This window comes from Setaria italica, chromosome VIII (assembly GCF_000263155.2).
Source record: "Setaria italica strain Yugu1 chromosome VIII, Setaria_italica_v2.0, whole genome shotgun sequence".
NCBI classification, from domain to species: domain Eukaryota; kingdom Viridiplantae; phylum Streptophyta; class Magnoliopsida; order Poales; family Poaceae; genus Setaria; species Setaria italica.
In genome coordinates this window covers 37,457,669-37,469,481 of record NC_028457.1, presented here as the reverse complement: position 1 = coordinate 37,469,481, position 11,813 = coordinate 37,457,669, and the positions used below count along the sequence as shown (strand labels likewise).

The 11,813-nt window shown below is 44.5% G+C and overlaps 1 protein-coding gene across 5 annotated transcripts; it reads left to right on the top strand.

The window, feature by feature from the left end:
* Positions 1 to 582: 582 nt before the first annotated feature.
* On the top strand, positions 583 to 7,856 carry LOC101763352 (putative disease resistance protein At1g50180). Of its 5 annotated transcripts, XM_004979835.3 has the most exons (4): positions 583 to 966; positions 1,120 to 2,039; positions 3,124 to 4,754; positions 4,879 to 5,331. In XM_004979835.3, the coding sequence occupies exons 2-4, from the start codon at positions 1,240 to 1,242 to the stop codon at positions 5,007 to 5,009; spliced, it is 2,562 nt and encodes an 853-aa protein (XP_004979892.1). In that variant the 5' UTR covers positions 583 to 966; positions 1,120 to 1,239; the 3' UTR covers positions 5,010 to 5,331. The 5 variants fall into 5 exon arrangements, with proteins under 5 accessions (XP_004979892.1, XP_004979891.1, XP_004979890.1 ...); XM_004979834.3 differs by having other exon boundaries at positions 583 to 877; positions 1,232 to 2,039; positions 3,124 to 5,331; XM_004979833.3 differs by having other exon boundaries at positions 3,124 to 5,331.
* Positions 7,857 to 11,813: the final 3,957 nt, after the last annotated feature.

Sequence of the window (11,813 nt, the reverse complement as noted above, 5' to 3'; positions counted from 1 at the left end):
GGAGACGGGCGCGGGCAGGGGAGCTCGCTGCCGCCAAGCACGCGGGTGGCGAGGCCGTCGGGCGCGGGCGGCCTAGCTCGCCGCCGTCCGCGAGCGCGTGGGTGGCGCGGCCGCACAAGCCCGGGCGTGGGGAGCTCGCCGCGGGTCGCCGTCGATGCCTCGCCGGCCAGGAGCTGTGGAGAGAGCAGCGAGAGAGATGTTAAAGTTTAACACCCGTCACATCGGATGTTTGGATGCTAATTAAGAGTATTAAATATAGGCTAATTACAAAACTAATTGCATAGATGGAGTGTAATTCGCGAGACGAATCTATTAAGCCTAATTAGTCCATGATTTGACAATGTGGTGCTACAGTAACCATTTGCTAATGATGGATTAATTAGGCTTAATAGATTCGTCTCGCGAATTAGCACAGGGTTCTGCAATTAGTTTTATAATTAGCTCATATTTAGTTCTTCTAATTAGCATCCGAACATCCGATGTGACACTGTTAAAGTTTAACACCTCGTATCCAAACACCCCCGTAATTAAAAAATATTGAACCTCGTCGGCCGGCCATTGCGGGTGCCCCAATCGCTAACCGAGAGGAATATTTCATTTGGAGAGGATTACAGGGATGCGCACCAACCTGCCCTTAACCTTGACCTCCATCCTCGAGCGGACGGAGCGCATCAGCGCGTGGGGAATAGTTTAGCGGCAGGGAATCAGGGATCCAATGCTCTTTCTACTACCTCTCTCATCAATTATTGCCTTCACCTTCCCCCCGGGCATCTGCATCCCATCGACCTCTGCTTCGTGCTCTTCCAAGGCGACTGCGAGCGGCGGAGCAAGCTTGAATCAAGCAACCTCGGTCCGGCGACGAGCGGCGGGCAGCGCGATCCGGCAAACCAGTGAGTCCTAGCTGTCGCACTCTTGTCGCAAACCAGCGAGTCCTAAGCACCGGCGACAAGGAGAGGGCGGCAACCGGTGAGTCCTCGCTCACTTCCGTTCTTTGTGCCCGTCTGCAGACCTCCGAGAGCACTAGGCACTCGACAGCACTAAAATTCATCGTCACGCGCCCCTGCTTGCTACACCTATACCCATACCGTACAACCTTACTCATTGCTAGCTCTTGCCCAGGGACAAATCCATGGAGATCGTGACAGGGGCAATTCCATTGAACTCGATACACCACTGCTGCTCATAGCTCACACATACACACTACAATCTCGCTCCTTGAGCCCAGAGGCAGATCCGGCCATGGAGGTGGTGACAGGGGCACTGTCGAGCGTCATCACCAAGCTTGGTGACCTGCTTGTCGGTGAGTACAAGCTGCAGAAGGGAGTGAAGGGAGAGATCAGGTTCCTCCAAGCTGAGCTCGAGAGCATGAAGGGTGCTCTTGAGGAAGTCTCCAACACCCCGGCTGACCAGCTTCACATTCAGGACAAGATTTGGGCCAAGGATTTGAGAGAGCTGTCCTACGATATAGAGGACAATATTGACACATTCATGGTCCGTGGAGAGGGCAATGAGCAGGCCAAGCTGCGTGGCATCAAGAAGTTCATTGATAGAAGTGTTGGTTTGTTCAGAAAGGCCAAGGTTCGCCATGGCATTGCTACTGAAATCAGAGACATCAAGAGCCGTGTTGAAGAGGTGGCCAAGCGGCATGATCGGTACAAGTTATCAAACAGTAATGTAGCTAAGCATGTCACAATCGACCCTCGATTACTTTATCAGTACGATAAGGTGACTGAGCTCGTTGGCATTGAGGAGGCAAGAGATGAGATAATTCGGATTCTGATGGAAGGCAATGAAGTGTCCAAGCAGCAAGACAAGATAATTTCCATTGTTGGGTTTGGAGGCCTGGGAAAGACAACTCTTGCTGATGTGGTGTATAAAAAGCTTAGAGCACAATTTGAGTGCGCAGCTTTTGTTTCGGTATCTCAGACACCTGACCTGGAAGAATTACTCAAGCGCATGTTCTGTCAACTTGTCGGGAGGGAAAGTAACAAGAGCAGCGATGTTGCCAGAGAGCTCAGAGAATTCCTCGAGAATAAGAGGTATGAAAGCATTTCAGTACACTTTATTGGCATATGTTTATATCTATCTTTTTGTTTGTTTGTATTTTCAAGTATGGACATTGCAGCACCTAGTAATCAGATTTCATTACTAGAAGAAACAGGCTCCTCATTATCAGCTCATATGTGCAGTAAATTTGAAACCCATATGGATATGTTATCCATGCTAACTCATAATGTGAGCCAGTAGTGATAGGTCTCCAAGTATTATTCACCAGTATGGATGCTAGTTAAGTATGCATGTTAGTTATCCTTATGCCTCTTATTACGAGACCAGTGCTGATACTTTGCACGCTTGTAATTATAATTTTGTCTTGTTTCAAAATTTGTAACTTTTTTCAAACTTCATATGACAATTGTAGGTTTCAGCGAGATCTACAACTGTTTAGTTGAATATTTAATTTAAAGTTATTTAGATGGCTATATAATTGATTAAAAATTTAGATGACGAGGGTCAAAAGGAAGAAAACTCTCCATTGCTGTTAGCAATGAAATCTAGATTACATGGTAAGAAGGGATAGTGTGATGGGGAGGATGTCCCTTCGATCCCTGAAAACTTCTTACACGTCTATTTTGTGTGAAAAGTGCGGGGCTTGTGATTTGCGACTTGCAACCACTTGGGTCGATCGGGGATTACATCCAGATTACAGATTTTTTCTTGCTACCTTTTGGTTCTACTATCTCACTGGCTCTTATTACATGTCGGCAAGGATACTCGCATCTCTATCAGCCATGCAACAACGACATGGATACCACCGGCTTGAAAATAGATATGGATGAGCATATTTGTCTTTGCTCCTTTTATTTGCCACTTCCTGGCTTCATGTGACTTCTACTGTCAACTATAGCCCCTTTTGGTCTTGTCTTGCCTCCGCTTGTTTTCTTCTCCATCCATGTGTCTGCTTCTACTAATGATATTCCTTTCAATGCTATCTTGATTTACTAAATCTTTAATAGCCCTATAGTTAGCATAATTTAGACATTCTATATGAAAAAAAACTAGAAGTTTATAACTTATCAAGTTTAATATGCTAGTAACATGGCTTTCTTAAATTATCTGGTACAGGTACTTCATTGTTATTGATGACATATGGAATATCTCAGACTGGAAAATGATTAAGCGTGCTTTGCCTGGTGATAATGTTGGAAACAAAATAATCACAACTACCCGTATTCTTAATATTGCTGAACAAGTTGGCGGTGCTTACAACTTGCAGCCCATTTCTCTGAACAACTCTCGAACACTATTTTTTAGAAGAATATTTGGTAACGGAAACAAAGACAACAATGAAAATATAGTAAAATGTCCTGACGATGAGTTGGCCGAAGTATCTGACAGAATACTGAAGAAATGTGCTGGTGTGCCATTAGCTATAATTACGATGGCTAGTTTGCTAGCTTGCAAAGCAAGAGATAAAATGGAGTGGTATGAGGTATGCAATTCTGTTGGTACTGGTTTGGAAAACAATCTAGATGTGGAGAATATGAGAAAGATTTTGTCATTTAGCTATTATGAGCTACCATGCCATTTAAGGGCTTGCTTGTTATATTTGAGCATGTTTCCTGAAGATTATGAAATTGACAAGGATCGTTTGATAAGGATGTGGATAGGTGAAGGTTTTATCCAATGTGAAAAAGTAGGGAAGAGCCTATTTGAACTCGGAGAGAGTTATTTCAATGAGCTTATAAATAGAAGCATGATCCAACCAATACATGATAGTTCAGATGATATGATATCACGCTGTCGTGTACATGATATGGTGCTTGATTTTATCCGCTCCTTGTCAAGTGAAGAAAACTTTGTTACTGTACTAAGTAATATAGGAGGCACATCTCCGTCAAATATGATTCGGAGGTTGTCCCTTCAGAATAGCCAGGAAAGTCATATGATGGCTCAAACTACATGGAGCTTGCAACATGCAAGGTCAGTTGTTGTCTTTCCAGCTTCTGTTTCTCTAGTGCCGCCTCTTGCCCACTGTCGAGTTTTACATGTTCTAGATTTAGAGGAGTGCAATCTTTCACAAGCTAATAGTAACCTTAAGTATCTTGGGAATCTGCATCACTTGAGGTACTTGGGACTATGTAAGACAGGTATTTCTCAGCTCCCGGAAGAAATAGAAAACCTGCAGTTTCTACAAACATTGGATGTAAGGGGTACTGAAATTTTCAAGTTGACTTCGAGTGTTGTCCAGCTAAGAAAGCTGATGTGCCTATATATTGACTGGTCTACGAGAGTTCCAAATGGAATTGGAAACCTGACATGCCTTGAACAGTTGTCATGGTTACGCATTGATGACTACACCAGAAACATTATAGAAGAGTTGGGCCAGCTAACTGAACTGAGGCAGCTGTCCATTGAATTGGACGAGCGGAACGACAAGCTGTTGGAGTGCCTATGCAAGCTACAAAAGATGCAGGAACTAGATATCAGGGTTTATCCTAGTCAACGCGGCACCGGTGGATTGGATGCCTGGGTCACCCCTCGACATCTCCGCGTATTAAGAACAGCAGGCAGCTGTTGGTTTTCAACACTTCCGGCTTGGGTGAATTCGTCGCTTCAGTCTCTCGAAATCGCCGTGAGGGAGCTACATCAGGTTGATCTCGAAATCCTCGGGAGGTTGCCGGCTCTCCGCCGTCTACAACTGGAGGTGGACAATCACAACCTCGGTATCCTTGCGGGATTCGTTGTTGGTGCTGGTGCGTTCCCATCCCTTGTACGTTGTTACTTCCTGCAATTTGTGTGGCCAGTGGTATTTCAGCATGGAGCAATGCCAAGGCTCAGAAAGCTTGTATTCTTTCCGTTTTATGTGGGGGAGACAAGAGGAATTGCCTGCACGGATGGTAGTCTCGACTTGGGCCTGGGAAACCTGCCATCGCTGCAGCATGTCGTGGCTGGCCTGCGATGTGATGGTGCTGGCAAGGAGGAGGCAGAGCAAGCCAAGACTGCGCTGAAGCATGAAGCTGGAATGCATCCCAATGATCCCAAACAATCGATCGATATTATAGGTGCGAAAGCCTACAGATGGTCTTCAGTCTTCCCTTAATATGAGACTGCCGTAAGCATGGACTGCCCTAGGTGTGAAAGCCTCAGAGCTTTGATCGTTTCTGCTGTTTATCAACTGTTATGGCATTTCGTTGCGAGAGTGTAGGATGACATTGTCAGTGGATATGATTGTAATCCCTGACTAACTTCCCCCTCTGTACTCATAGTACCGTTTTGTTTCATCGTAAGATTTTTGCTGCAGCCTGCTGTTTCAGTGCAAGGAACCACCCATCATCAGTTTTCACTTTTCAGTGCAAAGAACGTTTATTTTACTCATTGCAAAGGGACTGAGCTGTCTCCTGCGCCCCTGATCTATGATCTAGTTGCCTTGTATCGTCTCAGTGGTTCAGGGCCTTGGCTGCTTATTTTGATGAAAAATAAAAACAAGGTATTTTTGGGTTAATGTTGCAGCTTGTGACCGTAATCATCTTGTGAGCCGTAATCCTCTTCGGGGAGTACAACATGCAGAAAGGGACGAAGGGGGAGATCAGGTTCCTCCAAGCTGAGCTCGAGAGCATGCAAGGTGCTCTCCAACACACTGGCAGATCAACTTGACATTCAGGACAAGATTTGGGCCAGGGATTTGAGGGAGCTATCTTATGACATTGAGGATAGCATCCACGTATTTAGGATGTTTTTGGATCCTGAAGCTAAAAGTTTAGTCCGTGTCACATCGAATATTCGGAGGCTAATTAGTAGGACTAAATATGAGTTAATTATAAAACTAATTGCACAGATGGAGGCTAAACGGCGAGACGAATCTATTAAGCCTAATTAATCCATCATTAGCAAATGGTTACTGCAACAGCACATTGTGAAATCATGGACTAATTAGGCTTAATAGATTCATCTCGCCGTTTAGCATTCATCTATGCCATGAGTTTTGTAAATAGTTTATGTTTAATACTCTTAATTAGTATCTAAATATTTGATGTGACAGCAACTAAAGTTTAGCTCGAGGATCAATCACCCCTCAGGGCACGTACAACGGGTTGTCGAGTGCCGTCTGCGTCCTGCCACTTTTTCACAAAACACCCTCGTATGGTGAGGAGACGGTGCCCTCGTCGCCTCGTGAGGCGACGGCGAGCGCTCGTGCTCCAAGAGGAAACCAACGGTAAAACATGTGTTGTATGCATCGTCTCCTCTCGACGACGGCGCTGGCGGATCCGCTGTGACGAGCGCGCTTTGGTGCGGAGAGATCGGCTGCTTCCCACTCTGTTTCACAGCAGAGATTGCACCAAATCCTCCACCGATGCAACTGAAGAACAAAGCGGTGGCGGAAAAATGGATCGGAGACGGGAAAGGGAGCTACGGCAGCTTGAATCTCCGCTCACCTGCAGATCCGGGTCATCGCTCCTCGATTTGCTGCAGGTGCTGCCTCCCCACCTGCTTGCACCTGTAGATCTGGCCGGCTTGACCTTCGCAGAGCTCGCCAAGGCCACCAATGGCTTCGCGGAGCGCAACCTCATCGGCTGCGGCGGGTTCGGGGCCGTCTACCGCGGCGTGCTGGCGGATGGGTCCGTGGTCGCCGTCAAGAAGATGCTGGACCCGGACCCGGACCGGAACCTGGTGCCACTTCGCGGCTGCTGCATCGCCACCGACAACATCGAGGAAGGGAAGCAGAGGTTCCTCGTCTACGACTTCATGCCCAACGGCGCACTCGAGGACTTCATCTACAAGGACAAGGACCTGCATTACGGCGAGATGCGCGCGCGTGGCGGACTTCGGGAGCCCCCGGAGCGGGGTCATGGAGAAGTTCGTGCTCGTGGGGATCTTGTGCGCGCACGTGATGGTGGCGCTCCGGCCGACCATCGGCGACGCGTTGAGGATGCTGGAGGGGGACATGGACGTACCGGAGCTGCCGGACAGGCCGCTACCGTACGGGCACAGCCTCATGTTCAGCGAAGCCGGAAGCGACTTCAGCGCCTCGCCGGCGTTCAGTGGCCCGCTGGCCCCGTTCATCACTCTTGTACTGGCTGTAAGCTTGATGGTTTCCGCAGCACTTGCTGATTTTGTTGGCATGCCGGTTCAGGAAAAGTAGTATGTTTTGGAATTTCAATATTGATGCTTAATTTGTGATGATTGGTGAGATAAACTTCCTGACTGTCCTGATATTGACTATTTTGTAGGCTATAGCAAATTTTGGTTGACCTTTAAACCCCATTGGATTTCTGATATATGACTGAAGTCTCTTTTAGTAGTTCAACAATGATTCAACAGTGGTTGAATTGAGATTCTGATAACACTGTAAATATTTTTTTGGTCTTTGCAGTCTGGGAGAGCTAGCTTGGGCGAAGATTTGTATCAAGCTATAACCACGGAGTATATTCCTATAAAGGAAATCTTTGTTTCTCTCAGTTTGAAAACTGAGCATAGTGTGCTCGAGACTATAAACCGGTTGGAGGGTGCAGTGTTTGCATGGAACCAAAGGATTTTAGAGGAATAGAGAAAGAAGTCCCCAGGACGGCATTCCTGGAACTTCATGAAGGATAGTTCGTCAGAACTTGACAAGATGTCGGTGCGCATCGAAAGAGTCGACACTCTTGTGCAGCTTCTGAAATCCAGATTCCCCAACCTGCCTCCAACCTTTATAGATGTTCTAAAGGTCCAGTACAACATGGTAAGTTTGGCATCCCATCAGCTGTGGATTCTGAACAATGTGGAAGATGTTCGATAGGTCTAAAATGATGTAACTCTGAACATGGACTGAAGAATAACTGCTGTGTACATATGCAGGACGTCGGGCACGCCATCGTAGAGGCTTACTCTCGGATTTTGTTCTATTACATTAATATAAATATATTCGAATATCATTTATATTCATGTTTCAAAAAGATAGTGTAACTACGATCATCTTATTTATGCTTGATCTTACTTTTTTTTATGCTTGATCTTACTTTTTTTCAACAAGCAACACGATAGTATACACAAGTCTTATTTACGATTGATCGTGGCTACATGCGGTCATTAAAGACTTAACAGACAACCAAACAGACAATGGGTTGTACGCGCTGTCTATTTAGATGTCTTTATATGGTGTGACATCATCATACAGACGACAAACTGTCTGTGGGTTGTACATGCCCTCATGGTGCGCGGCTTTTGAGCGCGGCTTCGCTGTCAAATTAACACAACTTAAACTATTCACTGGCTTGTCTTCTGAACAGCTGTTTTTTCTAGACATTATATTTCCAATGCGGTGATGACAAAAATAGATAAATGTCAAATTGAGTTGCAGACCCAATGCATGCAGAATCCTCTCAGTTCCCTGTTTGATTCACTCACTTTGACATGGGCTAGCTTATGTGATTCATAGGCCCGTAGACTTCATTGGCCCAAATAATTGTTATCCGTGCGCGGCCCATTTGACTCCTGCGTCTCTCACTACTACGAAGTATACGTACAAACCACTTCGAGTCTGACGATGGCCTTAAAAAAATACTACTGCCTTTCTCCATTCTAAATTGTAGGTTATTCTGACATTTTAAGATTCGTAGATTTTGCTATACATATAGATATATAATGTGTCTAAATACATAAGTAAAAGCTATGAATATAGAGATGTCAAAACAACCTACAATTTGGAACGAAGTGATTATTTCCGTCTTCTGGAATATAAAATATAATGCAGTGGCAGGGGAGCAACATGGCAGGCGCCATGCCTTGGTTTTCCGTGTTACTCAAGTCCTCCAACTCTTTTCTGTCCATTCTGCTATATATACTGCTGCCATGGATGCACAGTAGAGGACACCCACACTAAAAATAGAAGTTTAATTAGCTTGAAGATCAATTAACTCCGCCACATCTTAATTGTTATCCGTCCTCCGCCACGTACTGGTATAAACTATTACACGTTCATTTACCACGTACTGGTATAAATTAGATCAAACATATGAGTTTAATCCAAAAAATTTATTTCCCTACAAAAGTGTTTTCGATGCACCTAGAGCTTCAGCTTCAAAAATTTACGGAGCGTGTGGCCCGCCGCAAACATTCCTTTTTTATCTAGAGCTGCACCGTATTGAAACTTGCCATACGTACTCCATCCATTAAAAATATAAAGTGTCTTAAGTCAAACGGGTATAAATTTGATAAGCTTTTAGAGAAGAGCATTAACTCTAACACATCAAATAAGTAAATTATGAAAATATATTTCATAATAAATCTAACTAGACTCATTTAGCATATCATAAATATTATTGACTTTTTCTATGGATCCGGTCAAACGAAAGTAACTTATATTTGCAGCAAATTAATCTAAACAACGTCGTTTGACTATAATGACGTGCAATAATTAGTCATACGTACGTACGTGCAAGTCTTCCTTTTGCGAACTCGAGGCAGGTAGCTCCAGTGAACCTGGTCTGCTCTGATCCAATCTGAGGAATCTAACAACCGACACAATCCAACTTGTGTACAAAAGAATACAGGGGCCGCCGGGATAAGTGGATATGCTATCGCAAAGAGGAAAAGGCCGAGCTCACTTCTTCCGGAATCCAATCCGTCGGATACGTACTCGGAGTCAACGGGTACTGTACGTCGCCATGCAAGGCACGTAATAATATATTGTTCCAAATTATTATTCATTTTAACTTCTCTAGATATATCATTTTTACCATGTATCTAGATATAGATATAATTATATATCTAGATGCATGTCAAAATATGCGTATCTAAAAAACTAAAACAAATAGTAATTTTGGAGGGGGAGTAATATACAGTATGCGGTAGTACTATTTTGTAGTAAGATTTTTTAACCAAGATAATTCAACGTACGAGATATAAAAGAAAGGAAAACCCGTAGTAAAGTCTCACCATTACACGGCTCAAATCTTAGGGCGTTTCCAACGGAATATGACTCGATGCTAGTAGAAATAATATTACATTCGTTGAACAGTGGCAAAACTGCTACGCTAGCGCAGCCCCGTGCTGTTTGGATACGAGGTGCTAAACTTTAACAGTGTCACATCGGATGTTCGGATGCTAATTAGGAGGATTAAACATGAGCTAATTATAAAACTAATTGCAGAACCCTGTGCTAATTCGCGAGACGAATCTATTAAGCCTAATTAATCCATCATTAGCAAATGGTTACTGTAGCACCACATTGTCAAATCATGGACTAATTAGGCTTAATAGATTCGTCTCGCGAATTATACTCCATCTGTGCAATTAGTTTTGTAATTAGCTTATGTTTAGTACTCCTAATTAGCATCCAAACATCCGATGTGACAGGTGTTAAACTTTAACAGGTGTTTCCCAAACACCCCCTTACTTCCTCTCAGCGCGAAACCCAAAGCTTCCTGCGCCTGTTCATCCCGTTTCCCTCCTTGCTTAGAGCTACCAGCTGTTTCGTACCGCTGGAGCTGCCCTTGTATATACTTCAAATCAGAGTACCTCCGATCCATTGAGAAAGCTAAAGCGACTAATGGTCCTTCGTTGGTAGGGGGACTACTAGTAGAGGACGTCGACTCATCAACAAGGTGAGAAGAGTCGGTTCTAGAGTCCGCATCGACTCATAGTTCATAAAAGATTCTGATCAATCTCCGTGCTTGATCTTGGTTGCTCCTAGCCGAGCAGAGCTATCGCCCACCCTATGCCCTCCCATGCTTTTGGAGGATGATGAGTCGACTCTATGGTAAAAAGTATCGAAAGTACATTTCAGCATGAGCCCGATGCTCTTAGAATTCATACGCGTACACGAAGTCTATATCTACAATGAGATTCGTGCGCATCACGTGGACTTATATTTGGATCTTCATCATATTTTTTTTAAACAAACCAAGCAGGAGAGTTGCTGATTATATCAATAAAAAATAAAGCACAAACTAGGCAAACAATGACCCCGTAGAGGTGGATAACGGATCTCCGTCATATCATTCTAGTCATTCAACAACGATGGATCAGCATACAACCCTTTAAAACTGGAGTATACTTTTAATAGTGAGTCTCCTTTATAATGAACTATAAAAGAAGGAGTACACAAAACATAAGGACTCAACAAAAAAAAGAAGACGTATATTAGAGTAGTAAGAGCTTTGCTTCTAGTGGTGTGGATCATACTTTATTTGGTAAGACAGATCGCGACTTACCGGCAGCAGCAGGTGCAGCGCATTGCAGGTACGCCGTACGCCTGTCCTCGGATACGTACGGCCAGCCAGATTCCTGCATGGGCCCCACGGGGAAGCATTTGTATGGAAGGTCACCGGCCGGCCGGTCCACGCGGAGCTTCCCGTTTCATCCTCTCGGTGCGAGGTGATCGGGGTTCCGACCCACCTGCAGTGAGTGAGATGATGAAAGCCATCCGCCCATCGGACGAGTGCGCGGAAAGAATCATATGATGGGAATGGGATCTTACGTGGAATCTTCTTCTGGTGACGGTTTTGTCCTCAACCCCCACGATAAGCAGCGTCATGCGAATGAGGGCTTGATCCTCATCTTCGTGGTTTTATTTTGGTTCATCTCACTGCTCCTCAAGACCACTACTACCGAGGAGAATGGATCGGTGATTGTGCAAAGTTATCTTTGATTTTTCTCATAATTTGAACCGAATATCTTAACCGTCACTATGGTATCACTCGAGCATCTTTTAAAAACAAATCCTATAAAAGAATAATGTATCGGGTTGTTCTTTATCAACGCTCAACAAAACTAATTGATAACGAAAGCTAGCTTATGATAGGATGGTTAGAATTTTGGGCATATAGCCAGGG